The 24,748-nt window shown below is 35.6% G+C and overlaps 1 protein-coding gene across 1 annotated transcript in view; it reads right to left on the bottom strand.

The window, feature by feature from the left end:
• Positions 1-24,748, bottom strand: part of XRN2 (5'-3' exoribonuclease 2) — a 77,098-nt gene that overhangs the window by 24,489 nt on the left and 27,861 nt on the right. Inside the window, exons 15-24 of the mRNA XM_060610948.3 lie at positions 24,292-24,423; positions 20,868-20,986; positions 18,645-18,780; positions 16,491-16,598; positions 16,308-16,397; positions 15,457-15,529; positions 6,862-6,945; positions 5,626-5,723; positions 4,943-5,022; positions 3,683-3,739 (exon numbers count right to left, since the gene is read on the bottom strand). Of these exons, the coding sequence (XP_060466931.1) occupies positions 3,683-3,739; positions 4,943-5,022; positions 5,626-5,723; positions 6,862-6,945; positions 15,457-15,529; positions 16,308-16,397; positions 16,491-16,598; positions 18,645-18,780; positions 20,868-20,986; positions 24,292-24,423 (977 nt within the window). The remainder of the gene's footprint in view (positions 1-3,682; positions 3,740-4,942; positions 5,023-5,625; positions 5,724-6,861; positions 6,946-15,456; positions 15,530-16,307; positions 16,398-16,490; positions 16,599-18,644; positions 18,781-20,867; positions 20,987-24,291; positions 24,424-24,748) is intronic.

The following is a 24,748-nucleotide window of genomic DNA, read 5'->3' on the forward strand; positions in this document are numbered from 1 at the left end:
GCTATTTTAAGTACTATTACTGTTTGAGAGTGCTAGTACACTTCACAAAGATAGCAGAAAACTCTAAATATCAAGTTACTGCCTGCACTCCCCATTTTTACCCCACCTTTCCCTGATACCTTCTGTAATTAATGCTAAATCAGCATACCACTGCAAACTATTCTTGTAGGGAAAACTTCATGATTCATATACTTGACATTTTAAAGCACTTAAAGAGTTTATAGGACTTAAGATGTCTTTTCTGACATGCTGTCAGAAGTGGCTAACCAGGTAGTGGAAGATAAACCCTTCCAAGAGTTTTCACCATCAAGTCTGTGACTGACTGTATATACTCCACTTCCTCTAGGCTTCTGATTTCAAATCACCTGCTTGCCAGCCATGAGCATTATAGACACTGCAGTAACAGTTACATTAAAAAACTCACATTTTTAAAAAACCTCCTTGAAGAGATAAAACACTCTATCCCTTGCCTGAGTCATCCAAAGGTGACTACAGAAAGTTTAAGAAACACTTCTTTGAAGAAATAAGGGCTCCTGGAAGGCTCTGTAAAACACTGGGCTTTGACACTATGAACACTATGAACAACTGGGCTTTTACACAGGTTCAGAACTATGCTAGGTGCTATGAGAAAAAAAGAAAACTAAATGCTGCTGATGAAAATAACACACAAGAAGATCATATAAATTACAGATCACCTTGTAGAACAGAAGAAAAGCTATGAAGGATAGGCTATAAAGGAACGGGCATTCCAAACAATGAGAGGAAGATACAGAGGTCAGTGTGATAGTGATGGGAAGAGCATGGTTACAAGGAGGAGGGATGTGTCTGTGAGCAACTGTGCGGATTTAAGCACAGAGCAATGGCTCTGCCAAACTGACAGACCTCGACAAAGCAAAGTTTAATTCCACTGGCACTCTAGAGCAAAGATTTCTGAGGACTGGTAGTGCTTTTAAGAGAGAGAAGACTTATAGCATATGCCAACAGAGTCAGTGGGAAGGTTAAATCAAATAAATCAGCTGGGAAGTCACTATAGTAATTCAGGAGAAGAAACTATAAAATAAAGGAAAAAAAAAAAAAAACCCTACAAAATAGGCCCACTGGGAAGAGCCAGGGATAAAAAATAACAGGGGAAAAAAATTCCAGAACAGTGGTGTAGATACAGGGATTATTGGAGAATGAGAGGCTAAGCACATGGAATGTAATATAGAACTAGAGGCTCCTGAGTCTGGGCAACTGCTCAGAGACAGAAAAGAGAGATCAGCCAGGAGAACAAGTGACAGGCACTGGACAAAGAAGTACGGAACACTGAATGTGAGGTAAAACAAAGAGGCGCGTGTGTGTGTGTGTGTGTGTGTGTGTGTGTGTGTGTGTGTGTGTCTACTCCAGAAGAACAGAAAATTGTGCCGCTGCAGTGGAAGAGAACTTCCCTTTAATTTTAAAATCATATGAGGTTGTATATACTTATGAGGTTTTATATATTTAAAGTTAACAAACAATATTCTAAAGATATTACAGCTAAGCAAATTACAATGGTGAAATGCAGGATGAGGAAAATTAAAGGGGATAGCTCAGTTCTATTCAAAGTTAAGCTACTAATATACTGACTGATTTATGGGATCAGAATTAGAAAAGAATAAAAGATTTCCTAGGTCACAGCCGCCTCTATTTTCTAAGGGTCCTTCTAGGAACTTAAACACTTCAACAACCTCTCTCATACACTTTCCTACTACAAGTAAGACCAATGCGATGGGAAGAACCCACCTACACTCAATGGTTTCTCTGATGTGGAATGGAATACCAGATGCACCCAAACAGAGAAGGGAAAAGATGCCAGGAGTCAAAACAGAGAGAAATAACTGCAGTTGGCACCAGAGGCTGCATTCGTAGATTTTCCCTTACAGAGCAAACACAACACTGGGATGAACAACAAGCCCCCAAACAAACAAACACACACACAAAAATATGCAGTAAACTGGATCCACCTCATTACCCCTCAGGGGAAACAATGAAAATTACCTCATAAGGTAAAAATTAATGTGGTCTTTCACAAATCTCTAGGAAATTAACTCAAATCAATTTTATTATGAAGCTTTTTTCAACATGTACCTGAATATACACGTAGGGATTTATCTTATACATCAGATAATCTTGTGAACATAATGGATACCAAATAATACCAAAGGCCCCTCAGGCTCATAACCAACCAACACTAACACCACCATACAAACAGAAGCTAAAGGATTTGTCAATTTTGTAATTCTTCCCTTGGACAAGTTTCTCTATCCTAATTAGAAAGGTAAGTAAAGTTAACTACTTCTAGAGGGCTGGGCAGAAAGGCTCTTGAAAACATGCAGAAAAACAGAGGAGCACAAGCAAACATGTGACAATCTGAAGACGGATCCAGTGGGATTAAATGACCTGAAGCACCACTGTAAGGCAGAGACCCCAGGGTGAACACAGAGCATCCTCAATGGATCTGCCCAAACCAGACTATTCATGAAGGGCTCAAGAGCTTGGCTCACAATTCTAACTCCACCCATAACAGAAGAGCTCAAAGACAAAGAGCTAGAACAAATTATGTGTAAAGATAAACAAAACATGTGCGTAAAGATAAATAAAAGCAACTAATCTAGAAAGATTTTCCAAATTCATGACAGTTTTTTTAAAATAAAAGTCCTTCTCACTTGTTGGGATGAGCACTGGGCGTTGTATGGAAACCGATTTGGAAACAAATTATATTATAAAAAAGAAAAAAGAAAAAGAAAACATCACATTCAGTCTATCACCACAATAAATACATACATACATACATACCTCCTAAAATTGCAGGTGCTACCTAAATCCATTAAGGATAGGAAAATGAAAATGCTTTCACTTTATAATGATAAATCTAAAATGCTTCCCAAGAATCAGAGAAATAGTATGAGTGGGAAATAGCCTTCCCACACAGGCTTTTACAAAATCCTCGATTCACTAAGATGTGTTTGCCTTAGTCTTGCCTGAAGACTGCAGAAAATGATAGTAACAAAAACCCTGTTGTCAAGATTAGTAATTACATACACTAATTAAGCAAATAGTAATTTGTTGGTTTTTAATTCTAAACAATCATACTATATTTTACACACAGAAAATGCTATCATCATGCAAGAAATGAAATATAAGTAAGTTTTCCAGGTAGCAGAAATTAGCCCTTTAAGTTTATCTATTAATTGTTGGTAAAAATTTCTATAAAATCATTCTATCTCAACCAAAGTAAAGGATGTAATAGTTTTGTTTTTAAACTCTGCAGAGCCACAACTGTAAATATAATTAAAATAATCTGCTGTAACACAGTGAAGCTGTGTGGGCCTCTGGGGTGTAGAGGTCTGTTTGCTCCTACATACAACTACTCCTACAAACTCTTACTTTCTACCTCCCACCTACTAATCCGGGAAGAATTAGAGGTTGTCAAGGGAAACCAGAAAGCCGAGAAGCAAGCTTGTTCAATCAGTAACTTTAACAATATACATAATTTAAAGTCAAGAGGCTCTGTTCCAAGGTTTGCAACACAGGGACTCTTGAATCTCAAAGCATTGGTAGATTAATAGCTGCCATTTCCTTGTGATTCAGAGGTCTTTTTAGACTTATTTGCAAGTTACAGAGCTGTGTTTTGGTCAAATGACGTGAATTTTGGAAGACTTACCTGATTGCAGTGTTCTGTGCCAGATCTCGTAACATGGGGACAGGAGAACATACTATTCTAAAGACAAGGAAGACAGTTAAGTTGTAGCCTTCTGGATACGTGGAAGTAAGATATTACTTTAGGAAAGAGAACTCATTAAAATGTACCAACAAAAACAACATAACCAATTATAGCTTTCAAAAGGACCCTGTCTTCCTTGTTTGCAATCTCCTTAACAGAAAACTATTTTCTGCAAAAGGCTCGTATCAGAATTTGTAAAGGATACAAACAAATCAAAAAAGGGGCGTCAGGGGAATAAATAACCAAACAGAAGAATAGAACAGGTACTCTATAAATGAGGAAAACCAACTGGTTAATAAATATACCATATGGCATTTGATTTCATTAGTAATCAGAGAAAGGCAACTGTAAGCCAACAGGCATCCACTAAATTGACAAAAATTAAAGTCATGACAATTCCAAAGGTTTACAGGAATGCAGAGCAACGCCTCTCACAAACTGCCACTGAGATTATAAAATAGTGTAATCACTTTGGAAAACCATCCAATATTATGTAGAAAAGAAGATACACATACTCTGTGACCAAGAATTCCCAAACTCTTATCTCAGAACGCCTTTAAAACATTCCTAAAAATCAAGGACCTCAAAAAGCTTTTGCTTACATTGGTTATGTCTATCAATATATACCTTTTAAAAATTAAAACTACAAAATTTCTAAAATACTAATTTAAAGATAACAATAATAAACCTATAACATAAATAACATTTTAATGAAAAACTATATTTTACAAAATGAAAGAAAAATAATGAGAAGTGTCATTGTCTTACATTTCTGAAAATTTCTTTAATATCTGGTTTAATATCTATCTCAATAGCTGGATTCTCTTATCTGCTTCTGATTTAATCTCCTAAGATATCTATCACACTACATTCAGTTTCTGGAAAACTCCATTGTACACTCAAGACAGAAAGAGAGTGAGAAAAGCAAATATATCACAGCATCTTAGTATTATCATGAAAATAATTTTGACCTCATGGATCTCCTGAAAGGGCTTTAGGAAACCCCAGGGCTCCCTATACACAGTGACATAGCCACTGGGTTGAAGAGCTGGGCTCTCACCCCAAGTCTTTTTCATAGTGCAGCAGGTTTTCTGTTTTGTTTTCTCACTATTACTAGAAAATAAAACATGTAGGCAACAAAGACAAAATGCTAACTAAACTTCTTCCCAGTTGTACCAATTTACACAAATAAATGCTTACTGATCTGGAAGAACGGCTTCTTCATCCAAAGAAAATTTTCCTTGCATTCCATGACATAGTTCAGGAGGTACATCCACTGGCTGTGGAAAAATGCATTCTTGATCATATATCCAGAAGAATGGAAAGCAGGGACTCACACGTCTACTTGTATGCCAATGCTCATAGAAGCACTATTCTTAAAAGCCAGGAGGAGGAAACAACCTAAGTTCCCATCAACAGATGAATGGATAAACAAAATGTGGTATATACACACAATGGCCATTAAAGGAATGAAATTCTGACACCTGCTACAACATGGATGAACCCTGAAAACATTAAGCTAAGTAAAGTAAGTCAGACACAAGAGGACAAATACTGCATGATTCCATTTATGTGAGTTACCAAGAACAGGTAAATTCTTAGAAAGTAGAACAGAAGTTACCAAAAGTAAGAGGAGAGGAGAATGGAGATGTATCATTTAATATTGTTTAATGGATACCCAGTTCTGGAACTGGACAGTGGTGATGGCTGCACAACACTGTACACAGACTTAATGCCAAAAAAATCACACACTTTTTAAGGGTTTTTAAAAAGTTAAAATGGTACACTTGTTTCTGTTTTATCAAAATTTAAAAAATGCATTTCTGATTAATCAAATAATTACACTGTCTAAAAACACCTCATGATGGAAAAAGAGACCATACCTCTGTGGAACCTGTCTGATAGAGCTCCAAAATGAAGTCGTGAAGTGGGTGATGTTTCCCCACAAATAAGACATCGCCTCCAAGACTGTTTCTTTTAGCTGGGAGGAAAGTAAGGAAAGAATAAAGATCAAACAATTACATCTACAAGCACAACTTTTATGAGAAAATTAAACATCTAAATTTTGTTTTATTTTTTAAAGTTTATTTTGAGAGAGAATCCCAAGCAGGCTCAGTGCTGTCAGTGCAGAGGCTGACACAGAGCTCAATCTCACAAACTGTGGGATCAAGACCTGAGCTGAGATCAAGAGTCAGATGCTTAATCGACTGGGCCTTTCAGGTACCCCAAGAAATCTAAATTTTTAAAACTTAAACCTAAGTTTTTTAAAACTTAAACCTAAAAACCTAAATTTTTAAAACTTAAGTATAAAGTTTACAAAAAATAATTTAAAAGTTATAGGCCAAAATGTGTGAAGCCTCTATGAAAGAAAAATAATTTTTGACAATAAGGTTTCAAAGATCAATGACTCGGAAAAAATTATCACTAAAAGATATCTGAATATAGTATTGTAAGGTAAGGGACAAAGTTATCTGTACAGAACTCATTTGCGTTAAGAAATATAAAACCATTTCATGAGGAAACCCAAACAAATTATACCATCTGATAACAAAGACTATTCTAAGGATGGCTGACAGAGAAATTATTTCTATAGGTTTATCATACTGGTGTTAAATAAATTTCCCAATAGAATCTAGCTTCCCAATTTCCCAATACTTTTAACTATCAGTATTAATGACAAAATGCCACTGTTTGTAATAAAATAACATTTTAGGTTAGCAATCTGAGAGAAAATGCCTTTGTTTGAATCTAACTTTTCAAGCAAACTGTTATTGAGGGGAGATGAAGGGAAGGAGGATGGAGGAAACTAATACAACCCAGTATGGAAAAATACTTTTGTGTGTACATATCATACAAGAACCAAAAAGTCAAAGGATATTCTTGAAGTGTTGCTTGTTAATAAATCTAACAAACACTTGTGAGTTAAAAAAATTATAATTACTATTCAATTTATGGATAATAAATTCTAAGAAGCTGACTTTCCTTATAAAGAAAACATCAAAGGTTTGGGCCTTTATGTGAAATTTGACAAGTGGAAGAAGAGTCTAATTTCACAGGGAAATGTAAAGTCTGTATGATACAGACTCAATGTTGAGATCAAGTGAAAGTACAATTCTTACTCTCTTCTGGAGTGAGGTCTGGGTACACCTCTTCTAGAGCAGCTCGCAGCCTTCGCTCATCCACAAAAGGCAACAGAGCAACACCTGGGGGAAAAAATGCACACCAACCACCCAGCTATTAGGATCATCCAAATTCCATTTATCATTGGTCCAAATAAACATTTCTAGTAGAATATCCTTGCTGATGTAAAAACACTTCGAAACTGAACTCTATTTGGTCAAATCTCAGATGCAAATACTTCCCATGTGGTGAGAGAAGACAAAAGTTCTATATATTTTCCATCCTTAAAATGGCTCGTAAGAGCCATATTTGCAGAATCTTAACTCTATGATGATAAAATTTTTAAATTAATTGAACAAGTAGCCACCTGGACACGAGTCTTTGTTCTCGCCTTACTTACGAGGATGCCCTTGGGCAAGCCAGTTAATCTGCCAAGGGCTTGAGTTTGTCCTTTCATCTTTCTGACCTGGTTTTCAACATTTAAATACTCAACTAGAATAAATACATGGAATGTCTTCCAGCTCTAAAACTTCACAGTATTTTGTTTACATTTTAAAACCTAATAACTAATTTATATGCAAGAAGTTTTTAGAGACTTGCTTAAATAACCGTGGGGAGTATTCAGGCTGAAAACTGTTCTCTGGAATGTGCCAGAATTAAGGTAATTGTTTTATTTCAATCTAAATTCATAATTTTCAAAGAAGCACACCAGTAGCACAATGTCTATTACTAGAAAAATATATGAAGTTATTCAACCAAATGTGTATGTTGTACTGTATACAATATAAATAGTCTTTTGGCTAAAAAATTTAAAATAAATGGCAAAGAGTAATGCTAAATAGAGCTAAATAATTTTGAAACTACTGACAGTCAAAACTGCTCTACTTGTGATTATTCCCTTTAGAATGAGAAATGAAAGGCTCCTCAAGTTGTCATTAATTACTTAGCTACCATATTTTCAAAGTTTGGAAACAAGTTCAATTTCATTACCTAGTAGGGAAACATGTATTTTTTTTAAAGTTAAAAAGAAACTAACTTCTAGTGTGAAAAGTGATTTCAATATTAACATCTATCATCTGAGTTAGGCTATTTCATTTACTGGTAAACATCCACACAGAAAAAAAATGTAGGGAGCTTTTCAAGTTTTGTTTAGTCATACACTTAAAACCCAAATTATCAAGCAGACATTTCATCAACTCCAAAAGCCAACTCCAACTGGTCAGCAGCTAATGACAACAATAAGGTTATTAAGCAAAAAATCAGCCCTAATGGCCAGGGTGGGAAGAAATGCATTACACCCAGATGTGATAAAGATAAAGCCTGAGTGAGCTGATAGTAAAAATGACATTAACACCTAAAATTTTCCAGAGTGCTTATTTACAGGTAACCTAAGTAGCAGTAAAACTTAGGTAAACATAGTGCTCATACTCTCTGTGTTCAGATCTTAGTTCTATTGCTCTGTGACTTTGATCAAAATACTTAAATTCTCTGGTCATATATAAAATACACAACATTTGAAATGACTATGCTATATTTCTCTTATATAAATTAACTAAATATAAAAACACAACATTGAAAGTACACATGTTCAACAAATGTTTTTTTTTTTTAAAGCATGTGTATTTATTTTGAGAGAGAGCTCAGCAGGGAAGGGGCAGAGACAGAATCCCAAGCAGGCTCCGCGCTGTCAGTACGGAGCCTGAAGCAGGGCTTGATCTCAAGAACCATGAGATCATCACCTGAGCCAAAATCAAGAGTCAGATACTTAACTGACTGAGCCACACAGGTGCTGGAGTATTATTACATGAATACTATAAAAGAACAACATTGCACGTTCAATAAATGCTGAAAATGTACCCAGATATGTTTTATCTTCTATCATTTTAAGATGCACTCAAGTTAGGCAAGAACTTAAATGTTACCATTACTTTGGATAAATTTTAAAGACATATGAGAAAAATTGTAATAGTACTAAATTTTACCTTAAAAAAATTTTTTTTATGTTTATTCATTTTTGAAAGACAGAGAGAGATACAGCACAAGCAGGGGTGGGGTGGAGACAGAAGAGGGGGACACAGAATCTGAAGCAGACTCCAGGCTCTGAGCTGTCAGCATAGAGCCCGATGTGGGGCTCAAACTCACGAATGGTGAGATCACGACCTGAGCCAAAGCAGGACGCTCAACCAACTGAGCCACCCAGGCACCCCTACTAAATTTTACCTTAAAATATGTTGTGTTCTTGCTACAGTCTAATAAATGAAAATACTTACACAAAATATAAAAATATTAAAGGCCTGAGTTTCAACCCACCCTAAAATTCATTTAGAATCTCAAGGGACCCCAAATACCCAAAACAACCTTGAAAAAAATAAATAAAGTTGAAGGACTCCCACCACTTGATTCCAAAACTTTCTAAAGCTACAGGAATTAAAACAGTTTGGTACTGGCATAAGATTAGGAATACCAGGCAGCGAAACAGAGAGCCTATCAATAGGCACTCAGATACATGGTCAAATGATCATCAAAAAGGGTGCCAGGACCATTTGATGGGAAAAGAGCAGTCTTTTCAACAAATGGTGCTGGGAAATGGATATCTACAGCAGAAGAATGAAATTGGACCCTAACTTTACACCGTAGACAAAAACTGCCTCAAAATGGATCAAACCTAAATGTTAAGACCTAACACCATAAAACTCTCAAAAGAAAACAAGGAGGAAGCTTCATGACACTGGATACAGCAATGATTTCTTGGATATGACAACAAAAGCACAGGCAATGACAAAACAGTCCAACAAAAATTGGACTTCATCAAAATTTAAAGCTTTTGTGCATCAAAGGACACTATCAAACAAAGTAAAAAGACAGTCACAAAATGGAAGAAAATAAATGCAAAATCTTATATGAGACTAGTGTCCAAAATATAAAAGTACTCCTGCAATACAACAAAAGCACAATTCAAACATGAGCAAAAAACTTGAATAGACATTTCTCCAAAGATGTAGCTAAGCACAAGAAAAGATCCTCAATATGACTAATCATTAGGGAAGTGCAAATCAAAAATATAGTAAGATCCCACTTCATAACCATTAGGATGGCTATTACCAAAAAAACAGAAATAGACACAAATAAATGGAAAAGATAATCCATGCTTATGGATTGGAAGAATACTGTTAAAATGCCCACACTATCCTAACCAATCTACAGATTTAATGTAATCCCTTATCAAAATATCACTAGCATTTTTCACAAACTAGTTAACAAGGAATCCTACAATTTGCATAGAACCACAAAAAACCCAAACAGCCAAAGCAATCCTGAGAAAGAACAAAGCCAGAGGTATCACACGCCCTGATTTCAAACTATACTACAAAGCTACAGTAATCAAAACAGTATGGTACTGACATGAAAAGAGACATATAGACCAACAGAATAAAAGAGAGAGCCCAGAAAACCCCCACACGTATACGGTCAATTAATTTATGACACAGGAGGCAAGAATATACAATGGAAAAGAAGAGTCTCTTCAACAGATGGTGTGGGGAAAACTGTAAAGCTACATGCAAAAGAGTGACCATTTTCTTGCACCATACACACAAATAAACTCAAATGAATTGCAGACTTGAATGTAAGACCTTAAAGCATAACACTCCTAAAAGACGGTTCTAAAACCAGACAAAGACCCCACTAAAAAGGAGAACTACAGAGCAATTTCCCTAACGAACATGGATGCAAAAATTCTCAACAAGATACTAGCCAACTGGATCCAACAATACATTAAAAGAATTATTCATCACAACCAAGTGGGATTTATACCTGGGATATAGGGCTGATTCAATCAATGTGATACATCATACATCAATAAAAGAAAGAACAAGAACCACGTGATCTTCTCAATAGATGCAGAGAAAGCATCTGACAAAATACAGCATCCTTTCTTGATAAAAACCCTCAAGAAAGTAGGCATAGAAGGATCATACCTCATAATCATAAAAGCCATATACAAAAGACCCACCGTTATTATCATCCTTAATGAAGAAAAACTGAGAGCTTTCACCCTAAGTTCAGGAATATGACAGGGATGTCCACTCTCACCACTGTTATTCAACATAGTATTGGAAGTCTTAGCCTCAGCAATCAGACAACACAAAGAAATAAAAGGCATCCAAATCGGCAAGGAGGGAGTCAAACGTTCACTCTTCACAGACGACATGATACTCTATGTGGAAGATCCAAAAGATTCCACCAAAAAATTGCCAGAACTGATTTATGAATTCAGCAATATTGCAGGATATAAAATCAATACAGAGAAATCGGTTGCATTTCTATATACCAATAATTAAGCAGCAGAAAGAGAAATCAAGGAATCAATCCCATTTACAATTGCACCAAAAACCATAAAAATAAACCTAACCAAAGAGGTGAAAAATCTATACACTGAAAACTATAGAAAGCTTATGAAAGAAATTGAAGAAGACACACAATAAAGGAAAAATATTCCATGCTCATCAATTGGAGGAACAAATATTGTTAAAATGTCGATACTACCCAAAGCAATCTACATGTTCAATGCAATCCCTATCAAAGTAACACCAGCATTCTTCACAGAGCTAGAACAAGTAATCCTAAAATTTGTATGGAACCAGAAAAGACCCCAAATAGCCAAAGAAATACTGAAAAAGAAAACAAAGTCCATCACAATTCTGCACTTCAAGCTGTAAAACTAAAACACAACCGACTCAATGGGAGAAGATATTTGCAAACGACGTATCAGATAAAGGGTTAGTATCAAAATCTATAAAGAACTTCTCAAACTCAACACCCAAAAAACAAATAATCCAGTAAAGAAATGGGCAAAAGACATGAACAGACGCTTCTCCAAAGAAGACATCAGATGAAAAAATGCCAACCGACACATGAAAAAATGCTCAACATCACTCATCATCAGGGAAACAAACTAAAACCACAAGGAGATACCACCTCACACCTGTCAGAATGGCTAACATTAACAACTAAGGCAACAACAGATGTTGGCAAGGATGCAGAGAAAGAGGATCTCTTTTGCACTGCTGGTGGGAATGCAAGCTGGTGCAGCCACTCTGGAAAACAGTATGAAGGTTCCTCAAAAAATTAAAAATAGAACTACCCTACGACCCAGCAATTGCACTAGTAGGTACTTACCCAAGGGATACAGGTATGCTGTTTTGAAGGGGCACATGCACCCCAATGTTTACAGCAGCACTATCAACAATAGCCAAAGTATGGAAAGAACCCAAATATCCATCGATAGATGGATGGATAAAGAAGATGTGATATATATATACAATGGAGTATCACTTGGCAATCAAAAAGAATTAAATCTTGCCATTTGCAACTACATGGATGGAACTAGAGGGTATTATGCTAAGCAAAATTAGAGAAAGACAAATATCATATGACTTCACTCATATGAGGACTTTAAGATACAAAACAGATGAACATAAGGGAAGGGAAGCAAAAATAATATAAAAACAGGGAGGGAGACAAAACATAAGAGACTCTTAAATACAGAGAACAAACTGAGGGTTGCTGGAAGGGTTGTGGGAGGGGGGATGGGCTAAAATGGGCAAGGGGCCTTAAGGAGGATGCTTTTTGGAATAAACACTGGATGCTATATGTAGGGGATGAATCACTGGATTCTACTCCTGAGATCATTATTGTACTATATGCTAACTAACTTGGATGCAAGTTAAAATTAAAAAAAAAAAAAAAAAAAAATCCTAGAAGGAACCATAAGCTCCTTGACTTCAGTCTTAGTAATAATTTTTTTTTTTTTTTGGCGAGTGCCCTCAGGCAAGAGCAACAAAAGCCAAAATAAACAAGGGGGACCACATCAAACTAAAAAGCTTGTGTTTCAGCGAAGGATACCACCTACAAAATGAAAAGGCAACCTACTAAATGGGAGAAGGTATTTGCAAATCATACATCCAGTAAGGGGTTGATATCTAAAATATATAAAGAACTTGTACAACTTAATACCAAAAAAACCAACTCAATTAAAAAATGAGCAGAAGATGTGAACACATATTTTTCCAAAGACATGCAGATGGTGAACAGACACATAAAAAGGTGTTCAGTATCACTAATCATCAGGGAAATTCAAGTCAAAACCACAATGAGATATCACTTCACATCGTTAAGAATGCCTATTACCAAAAAGACAAAAAAATAACAAGTGTTTCTGAGAATGTGGAGAAAAGGGAACCCTCATACACTGTTGGTGGAAATGGACACTGGTGCAGCCACTATGGGAAACAGTATGAAGGTTTCTCAAAAATTAAAACTAGAATGAATGTATGGTCCAGCAATTCCCACTTCTGGCTATTGATCCAAAGAAAACAAAAACACCAATCTGAAGAGATATATGCACCCCTTTGTTTACTGCAGCATTATTTACAATAGCCAAGATACGGAAGCAACCCAAGTGTCCTTAGACAGACGAATGGGTAAAGAAGATGTATACAATGAAATATTAGTCACAAAAACGAATGAAAGCTTACCATTTCCAAAAACATCAATGTTACCTACAAGGTATAATGCTAAATGAAACAAGTCCCAACAGAGAAAGACAAATACTGTATGATTTCACTTATATGTGTAATCTAAAAAGAAAAAAAAAAAAACAAAAACCCAAACAAATGAGCAAACAAAACAAAACAGCAACAGACTCATAGATATAGGAAACAAACTGTTGGTTACCAGAGGGGGAAGCAGGTGAGGGGGCAGGCAAACTAGATGAAGTGGATTGAGAGGTATATGCTTCTAGTTATGTCAGTCATGGGTATGTTATACTGCATAGGAGTACACTCAATAGTACTGTAGTAACTTTGTATTGTACACCTGATGTACAAATGATGTACACCTGAAAGAGGGTATTGTATGTCAATTATCTTCAATAAAAAATACCTAAATACGTAAAAGCCATTTACCGAATAAAGAAAAGAAAATAACAAAATGTTAGCAAGGATGTGAAGAAATTGTAGCCATTGTGCATTGCCTCACTTTTCCTCCGGATGATTTATACTACAATGGTATATACAGAAAGCAAGACATCTGCACACTTATATACTTACTTACTTGACATTTACATAAGTATACTTATATACTTATATTTTTACTTCACTGCCTTTTATTCTCCTATGCCTCCACTCCCTGTAATCAAAGCATTCTCCACAAAGCACCTTCAAAAACAATCTAAGACTCCAATCCATTTACATATAACAAAATATGACCACAGAGCATACTTGCTAACCTCAATCAATGGGTTGCATTTCCCATTATCATTCCATTAAAGAAATAATGAAATGTCTTTCACTACGTAAACCAAAAGTCAACCCTAAAAATCTCATAAAATGATTTTCAAATGATACCCCTTTGTCTCACAATTCTGAGTCATGTTATTGGTCATCTGCACCAGAGGAAATAACCAAGGAAAAAGTAAACACATAACGTTACCAAATTGATTATCTTAGAAAAATATATGGGGGAAGAAAAGATTAAAATGATTGCTGAAAAGGGCTTTGGCATGAAATAATAGTTGACTTACTGTGTGACAGAATTCTTTATTGTGTTTTACATTCAGTCATCATCAGACATTTGCTGAGTGGTAAACAGCACCTTAAATTTAGTAGTACTAATTTAAAATTGACATTCTTATAAAAACTGTAACGGAAGGAATGAGAAAATAACAGCTAACTAAACAAACAGGAAACGATTACTGTCAAGTATTTAAAACTAAATTTCTTATACATTTTTCATCTTCAAATTTCCATGGGGTATAAGTGAATCTCCACATGGACACAACCATGTTTCTTTATTTCTCAGCAATCTTACAAGGTGCCAATGAGCAAGTCCCAAGTCCCCTTAATCACAAAAGAGACAAAAGACAGAATGACTAATCTCTTTCAGTCTAATTTACTGTTTATCAGAATGTTACTAATTACTACTAATCACTGATAATCCCAGGTTGGATGGAAAAAAATGAAATTTTCACATGTAATTCTTAAAATATTTACTTTTTAAAATTATTTTTTGTTATGTTTCTTTATTTTTGAGAGGCAGAGAGAGACAGAGCATGAGCAGGGAATGGGTAGAGAGAGACAGAGACACAGAACCCGAAGCAGGCTCCAGACTCTGAGCTGTCAGCACAGAGGATGACATGGGGCTTGAACTCATGAACCGTGAGATCATGACCTGAGCTGAAGTCAGACACTCAACCAACTGAGCCACCCAGGCGCCCTAAAATATTTATCTTTTTAAAAAAACTTTATTATTTTGAGAGAGAGAGAGAAAGCGTGAATAGGGGAGGGGCAGAGAGGAAGACAGAGAGAATCCCAAGCAGGCTTCAAACTGTCAGTGCAGAGCCTGATACGGTGCTCGAACCCATGAGTGAGTTCATGACCTGAGCCAAAGTTGGACGCTTAACTGACTAAGCCACCCAGGTGTCCCAAAATATTTCTCTTTCACAGAAATTCTTTCATCCCATAAATCATGTTTTCTTACAGTTTACCAAAAAGAGAAAATTATTTTAACAAAAAGGAATAACGTCTAAATTTTACCTTGCCATGCATATTTCTTCCCATTCAAATCAATAGCAAAATCTTCAGGGTAGAAGTCAATTATACTAGAATCCTGTATCAGGGAGAAAAATAAAGATTCAAAACAAAAGTCACACATGCATGAGTTATAAAGAATTTGACATTTCTTTCATTCATGTTATCAGGCCCGATGAGAAAATGAGGTTTTATTCCTTCAAAAACTCGTTATTAAGATATCAAGTCATTAACCCCAGTAGTAAAACAAAATTAACAATTTTATTTAAAAAATGGGGGGTGGGAAGGCATTACTATAGAAAAATTTTAGAACTGACAACTGTGAACCCAAGACAGTCAATGAAGAGTTTACAGACTCTAATAATTCCTATTTCATGCCAGGGTCTCCCCTGCTCTCTATCTGGCAGATAAAACAAGCGCAGAGATGATCTAAGGTAGCCCAGTCTGAACTCTGGAAGCCACTACACATGGTGGAAATAAATAAAAATAATAACTTACAGGTAGGCTGAGAACAAAGTAACTGTTACAAGAATTTCTCCCAGGGGCCTCTGGGTGGCTCAGTCATTTAAGTGTCCGACTGCAGCTCAGGTCATGATCTCGCAGTTTGCGAGTTCGAGCCCCACATTGGGCTCTCTGCAGTCAGCATGGAACCCGCTTCAGATCCTTTGCTCCCCTCTCTCTCTGTCCCTCCCCCACTCACGTGTGCTTGCTCTCAAAAATAAAAATACACGTTAAAAAAAAAAGAATTTCTCCCCAACACAAATTAATTTTATTTGCTGGGTAAGGGTTCTGATGACCAAGGAAAGTAGAAAATAAAAAGGTGAAAAGTATAGAGAACTCAGTACTAAGACACTTACGGGATCACTCATGAGCTTCCGCCATGATGGAGGTAGAAAGTTACCACTTGCAGCTGGAAAAACTCCCATAAGTTGTTCCAGTGGTTTAAACTGCAAGAAAGAAAAAAAGTTTAAGATAAAATACACAATTTTTATCTAAGCCAAAATTCTATGAATTTTATGACTCTAAATAACTAGGCTTACCGGTTTAGTGCCCTTCTCAAAATCAGATGGCATGTCTGCAATTCCTTCAAAGTCTGAAGCAAATGGTGCATAATGGAATGGATAATACCATTTCCAGGAAGCACAGCCCTAGAATCATCACCAAAAAACAAAACAAAAAAACAAAAAACAACAAAAAAACCCAAACCCAAAAATCTATGTTCAGTATGGACACAGTAAAGCAAACAAAACTTAGAGTATTATTAACCTATAATATTCTATTTGTAAAACACGATTTCCAGTGCACATTCCATATATTAATTTTTTCCCATAAGTCCTAAAAGTTGTTTTGATTAACTGAACTTTTACTTTATATCAATGGCTCCTTGATTTAAAAACTACTGCATGGGGTACGTGGGTGGTTCAGTTGGTTGAGCATCTGACACTTGATTCTGACTCAGGTCATGATCCCAGGGTCCTGGAATTGAGCTCCACATGGGGCTCCATGCTGAGTGTGGAGCCTACTTAAGATCTACCCCCCCACACACACTCTTTCTTTCCCCTCCTCCCTCCCTCTGGCCCCTTCCCCACTTGTGCTTTCTCTAAAAATAAAAATCTTTTTTTCTTTTTAAAGTTTATTTGAGAGAGAACACGCGTGCATGCACATGAGCTGCGGAGGGGCAGGGAGAGAAGAGAGAATCCCAAGCAGGCTCCGCACTATCAGCACAGGGCCTGATGAGGGACTCAATCTCACGAACCATGAGATCATGACCTGAGCCAAGATCAAGAGTCAGACACTTAACTGACTGAGGCACCCAGGCACCCCCACCAGGAAAAAAACAAAAACAAAAAAACCCACAAAAAAACCCCCACAAACTACTGCAAAGCATTTTTAATAATTAGTAGTTAACACCAAACTTTATATTTACAAACAAATTTGGTGAAGATTTTTATCCTTAAAATGTGCTTGGTGGTATTTCTTTTCAATTCTACAGCTGCCATCACCAAACAGAATGAAGAGCGGTGGTAGCTGGCACTTACCTATAGCATATAGATGGTAAGGGACATCACTGAAACAGTGACTGAGTAAAACTGCCAACAAAAGTTTCATTTTACAATTCCCTATTACATTTTCATTGTGACAACTTTCTCTTTACTATAAAAATATTTAAGGGGCTCCTGGGTGGCTCAGTCGGTTAAGCGTCCGACTTCGGCTCAGGTCACGATCTCACAGTCTGTGAGTTCGAGCCCTGCGTCAGGCTCTGGGCTGATGGCTCAGAGCCTGGAGCCTGCTTCCGATTCTGTGTCTCCCTCTCTCCCTGCCCCTCCCCCATTTATGCTCTGTCTCTCTGTGTCTCAAAAATAAATTTAAAAAAAAAGTTAAAAAAAAATTAAAAAAAAAAATATTTAAGTAAACCTATCAAAAAGAAAACAGTAAGTTTTACTGATAGAAAAGTCCTCCTAATATGTTTTGATTCTATGCCTAGGGAATTAAAATCTTGAGGACAAAAGTAAAACATGAATTTGCATTTTACAACCTAATTTAATGCATCCAAATTACACTTTCCACTTAATGACAAACTCCCTCTTTTCTCAGATCACACCAAACCTAACTTGTTTTGCTCTCCAAGAACAAAACCAGGTATTAACTACTAGTGTCACAATCCCCTCTATGTCTACCTAATCTCTCACAATCTGACATCTCAATTATCAAAAGCTTAAAGTCAGATACAGATTACTCCAATTATCATGCATTTCATGTAACATCACTACATTACACGGAGGAAATGGTATCATTCAAATGTCTTCCAAGTTCTTACTAGTATTTTCTAGGCTTTGTCCTTTGTTCAGTCATTTAGTGACTGTCTATTAATTACTTAGTTATTTTTAATTTCCAATTAAAAAACCATTATAGTTTAATCACATTAAAGACAAAGTACACTCAACCATACTACTTGACGCCGAAATCTTTAATAAGCACAACAAAAATTATCTTTGTTTATATATTAACACTTGAGAAGCTTCAAAGGGTTTACAAACAAATATTATTTAAGGTAATGAATTTCTGAACAAGAAGCTTTTAAAAAAATGAGTCTGGATTTAATTTCATAACACAGCTCAATAATACACATGATTATAGAAATTACTACCTTCCTTAAATGATTAGGTAGGTTTAGAGGAAAATATTCTCTGTACCTGGTAATAATATCGAAGAACCCAGCAGAGCCCCTCAACGTAAGACTGTACAACTTTACGACGGAATTTCTCATCAGCTGCATCAACATCAAATTTGTTCTTGTAGTACCGCTGTTTCCAACCAGCTTCCCATAGCCTAAAATCCAGGCAAAGCCGATTCATGTCGAATTAATACTTTCAGTAATTGTTCACCGATTTATCACCCAAACCATTTTATATTTAATATCCAGGTGAAATGTTAATGAGTTAAGCAGTAATGCTAACACAGCTTCATTTAATTACTTAATCACTTCTAAAAGCCCACTTACACAGGACTTATTATCAACTTAAGCGATAAACATCAAAAACCCAAATGATGATTCTAGTAAGACCATTAGAAAACAACATTTTGGAAAAAGAATAACTATTTATTAAAGTAGATACTGAGTATTTGTTTGCTCAAATGTTAATACTGTTTTACATGTTTTTTGATTGTGGACCAATTCTAAAACGACATTTTAAGATTCAAATACTGAAGATATTTCAAGGTCCTCCGTTTGTAAAATACATTTAAACTAAATAAAGGAAGTCAATCAAATTACTTAAAAAAAAAAAAAAAAAGAGTTGCATGTGTAATTTTTTAAAAGGTAAAAATGGTTTATAAGATAATCTAGGAACCAGGCAGAAAATTATGTTTATATCTACTTTCCCCATCCATGGGCCTTATTCTTCTTTCAGCTAAGAGCTGTTGGCTTAAGGGAAGGACACATAAACACACATATGCATGTTCTGGTAAAACTTAGAAGTAGGTTCACTTCTAATTCACTAAATTCTCATTTGCCACTGACAATACATGTGAACTATACGTTTTCACTCAAAAGTATATATATATTTTTTTAAATACTCATTTTTCATTCTCTGAAAGATTTAAACATTTTATCGAAGAACACAAAGAAGCCAAAGAACACTAAAAAAACAAATCAAGACAGATCAAGAACATCAAGATGATTCTCATTAAGGGCTATTTTCTACCATGTGCCACATCTTACAAATTGCAGTCATGTTCCAGAATACACCACATCAATTTTAATTCCCTCCCACCTGCCCCAAGGATTCACAGGACATCACTTAGGAGAAATACCCTCTATGATGCGGACTGTAATTGTTTTACAGAAAATATTAATGAAATACATGTTAAGGGTCCCAAGCATTTCTTAATAGAAGCAGTTCTACCTTGACTATTCTCAGTACCGGGATTACACAGTAAAGTACTAATAAATCAAGTTAACTATTAAGCTGGTATTGATCAAGATGGCTACACAATAAAACAGAAAACATACTCTAAGAGGAAAATCCAGAGTTGCAGAAACAGAGGATCAGGTAAATGTTCAATCACAAGTCACCAAAGATCTCAGAATCTGACATCAAAGGACGTTAGGAAAATACAGAACCATATATGACACTTGAGAAGTTTCTCATCATAAATGCAAACATACCATCCACGTCCTATAAAAGAAGCATGAGTTGTGGACCACTATTGTTTAACTTTGAAATACATCATTTTGCTAAATTCTTAATTAGTTACAATCATTCAGATTGTTTGCCTTTTGCACTTGGAACACAGGGTTGAAATACGGATTTAATTACATGAGAGGCTGTTAATCTTACATAATGATCTCAAATCTCTGGATAAAGAATCAAAATTTCTCATTACAAATTTCAAGTATACAGCTAAAGGGAAACTTCCCTGTCATGAAATCTAATTGTACAGATCGAAGTCTGTGGTTTTAAAAAATATACATGTTTATCTCTTTTGCATATTTCATTTGAGGAAGAACCTTTCCAACTGAGATTAAAGCAAACTATATTAAGTATCCAAGTGTAACTGAACTTTCTGTGTTAAGCAGCCTGAAGATTTAATCTCAAAACAGTAACATTCAGATCACATAATCAGAGCTAAACACCTCATGTCTAGCCGATCCAGTGCCTGGTCTCAGAGGGAAAAGTGGCTTGGAGGACAAAAACCTGCACGCATACTAATCTAGATACTTAGGTTTAACAGCTATAGCTTACACATCTCACTGGAATTTACTGACTATTCTAACCCTCCACATTAATTACTGGTGGATAAAAAGATCACAGGCAAGCATCTGAAGGCAATGCTGCTCTAAGCTAAATAGCATTAATTAGACAGCATCTATTTCAGCAATTTGATAACAAAGTGTTACCAAAAAATGGTTTCACCTGACATTATCCTCTGGCTCAGGTTCACTGTCACTGTCTTCTGCTTTTCGCTTAATTCCTCCTATCGGAGATGGGGAGCCATCAGAAGTGAAACTTGTATTAGGAGACACTGAAGGACTCTGCAAACAATTATAACATTACAGAGAAAGGATTTAATTATTCATTTCACACAAGAAGTTACATCCAACTGCTGTTACAATCATGTTTCATGATAATACATTTTTTAAAGCTATTAAATAGATATGGTAAACATATTTAGAAAATACAAAGACTTATTATCTTGGCCTACGCCACTTCTTCAAAAAAGAATAATATAGTTCCAAGCTTCCTATGCTTAAACTCAAAAGAATCTGAACATTATTAGAATAAAAATTATTTCAGAAGAAAAAAGAATTTAATCTTATAAATTTTTAAAAATTATAGGGCTTGATTATTTTTTCTTTGGTGGTTCCTCACATTATGAATTCACAACCACTTTATACCAAACAAATAGCAAAGTTGGGAGGGGGAAAATATAAATACATAAATTAATAATATACAATATAATCAATGCTGGAGACAACGAAGTTAAATGGTAAGTGCTCAACCTCACGCAACCATCAGGAAATCAACAGTTTAAAGACACTCTGCCAGGTAAGTGATAAAATTATTGATAATGTTTTAAAATTCAATGTACAAGTAAAAATCTATCAGTAACTTAGAAAAATGGAGATTTAGTATTTCAAAGACTTGGATACCACTTTAAATTCAGTATTATCTTCCCTTTGTAACTAACTCAGGAAACACAGTGAACACTCTATAAAGTATTTCAGTATTTCATTAAAAAATTAAAATTTTCTGCAACTTTAGTTTTTAATGTTATGACCAAAAACACAAGTGGCAGAAAAGGTTTTAATGATAAGGTTTTTCTTCTGTTATACAGAGTATATTAGATGTTGTGAGTAAACTCAATTATTTTTAAATTACTTTATGAATATAGTTTACACCATAGGTCAAAAAAAGTTACAACAAAGCAGAGCTTATAACTTTCTTTTAAAAATGTATAATTTCCATTTTTTTCATGATACTATATGGCCAATACATTAAAAAAACACACAAAACTATAAAAATAAATTCAGGAAGGTGCGGTTGTACTTGAAACTGAGATGGGTATTTTCAGTCAGACAGATCTGAGTTTGAAATACCAAATCCAACCTTTACAGGTTATACAGCCTTAGACAACTTACCTCTGTTAGCCTCAACCTGAAATGGGATAATGTTCTCTTTGGAGGTTATTGCGAGGATTAAAGGAAAATGATATGAACGATACGTATGAAAGATCAACAACACAGGCTGCCTACATGGCGTAAGGTGGGTCACCTTTCAAGAAGTCATCACTTTTATTTTTCAAACCCAACGCTAAATCCATTTGGATTAAATTATGAGATGATATTCATAGCAATCATCTAAGTACAAAGAAGTTGGATAAAAAGCAAACTTTCCCAAACTGACAAACAAGATAAAAAAAAAACAAACAGAAAACTATCTTTAGATAACAAATACAACTGCAACGGAAAACAAAAAGAAGTAGCTTGTTCTTTAATACCAAATCTCTACTGCTCTTTTTTTGCTCTCTACCAACAAAAATAGTCTTTCCTGAACATACCAGATTTATACCAATTTATTCAAATTCCTTTTTAAAAAACTCTTTTTTGCAATCAAATCTTATCAAATGGCTGCAGATATAGTCAAACCATACTTTTCAGAATGCAAAACTTAAAAACACAGATTTATGAGGAAACAGAAGCCAGCTAGTAAAACATTAACAACGTTGACCATCAAGTAGACACTACTCAATACTGGACATGTCCAACAGCTTTAAAAAAAAAAAAAAAAAAAAGGCACAAACTCTGTAACTCAAAAGGCACCCTTTAAATGAACTGGTAATTCAGCCTTGTGATTTCCTTAAATTTATAACATCCTAGATGAAAAACCCTCTACGCCAAGACTCCAACAGAAATAACTGTGTCAAGGGGAATTAAGATAGGATCAAATAAGCAACCTAATCACCAATCTCCCTACTCCTACTCCCATGGCAGACATTATTAATCAATGGTGGGTCTAGTCCTGTGGAGCTTTAGTATGATACTGGAATCCTTCTCAAAGCAATCACAGCTGGCCAAGTTTAACTCTGCCGTACTCCCTGAGATTAAGAAAAAAAGCACTGTATCATCAACATGGTGTCTGACAATACAAGTCACTTAGTTCCACTCTGTGGAGAAGGCAGTCACTATTAAATGATGGACATCAGCCTTTTCTGTTCTATTCAAGTGTCTCATCACAATCCTTCACTGACCCTCCATATCCCACTGTTAATGGTGAAAGGAATAAGACAAGAACACAAAAATCAAACAGAACAAAAAACAGAACAGAAACCCAGGCTGCTTCTCTCAGGAGATGCAAAATCTCAGTTCCCAAATTCGAAATCTAAGGTTCTAAAACTTCAAAATGGAAACTGGCGAGAATATAAATCAGTCTCCTAGTATGGCAAAGATTCCACAAACAGGACTGCCCTGTAATAAAGGATTTGAGCATCAATAGGATAACAGAATAATGAAACTTAAATATCAAAACTTATACAATTTCCTTGAATATATAACAAAAATTTAATTAGATCTCAAGCCTTACAAAACATATTTCCTCTCTCTATAGTACACATTTTCTCTCTTATGCCTACCAACCTGAAATAAGCAATCGTTTTGATTATTTGCTGTCCTTCAATTCGTGGTCTGTTCCCTCACCCCTGCTGCTGCCCTGTCATGTGCTCTGTGCTCAGTGTTGCCACTGAACAACAGGAAGCTACTGGACAGAGTACAGCCTTGCTGGCTGAGATGATCTGCTTCTTCAGTTTGGATCACCAAGTTTAAACAAGGAAGGACTGCAGGTGGCAAATCCATTCAGTTCCTGAGTTTCTAAGTACAGAGCAACCAGAATTTGGATAGCGAGAGCTACCTTAAAATATATATTCAAATCTATTCCATGCCTGAGTTGGAGGGTAAGGGTTTGGGCAGTGAGAAGTGCTTATATTTGACAGACTGGGATTATTCTGTAAAATGTCTATAACTGATCCCTGGAAAGAAAGGGGAAAACCCATTTTTCTCTCTTGTCCCCTTCAAGCTTCTAGCACCCAGTACCTTTGGTTGCATTACAGAAACCCTACAGCCTCTTAGCTATCTATATTTGCATGCATTTTCTTTTCTTTCATGTTATTTAGATATTTACATATTGATAATCATGGATTCAGCAAAGTTAAAAATATCTCAAGGCAAAAGAAATTGAGAAAACTACAAAACAACTCCAGGCTGAGTGACAAAATTCACACACAACTGCAAGAGACCTCTGATGGTCACCACTTTTCAATGCCACATGAAAGTAAGTCACTTACAGAGTTATTCTGCATCCTCATTTCATAGGCTGCTTGTCTTGGATTACTGGCTACTTGAGAACCTGGTGAATTTCTTGAACCCAAGGCATGTGGGGTTAATATTCCACCAGGAGAGAAAGCTGGTTGATCTCTCTAACATAAGTGGAAACAAATGTAGAAATTAAAATTACATCACAACACAGATGACAGGAAGAAAAGAAGGCAATGGAACAGGAGTCTCACTGTAAGCACTTAAAGGAGGAACTGGATTTCTGTTAGCATTTACAAACTGTTAGCACAATTTGATCTGATGGTAACTCACCCTGTAAACAATATTCTGTAACATTTAATAACTGTTTTAAAAGTACATAATACATTGTTCTGATACACAGAATCTACTGATGTCTCATTAAGCTATTCTACAATTCCTGACAATTTCAAAACACATTCAAGAAACAATTTCAGGCACAGGAAAATA

This window comes from Panthera onca, chromosome A3 (assembly GCF_046562875.1).
Source record: "Panthera onca isolate mPanOnc1 chromosome A3, mPanOnc1 haplotype 2, whole genome shotgun sequence".
In the NCBI taxonomy this organism is placed as follows: domain Eukaryota; kingdom Metazoa; phylum Chordata; class Mammalia; order Carnivora; family Felidae; genus Panthera; species Panthera onca.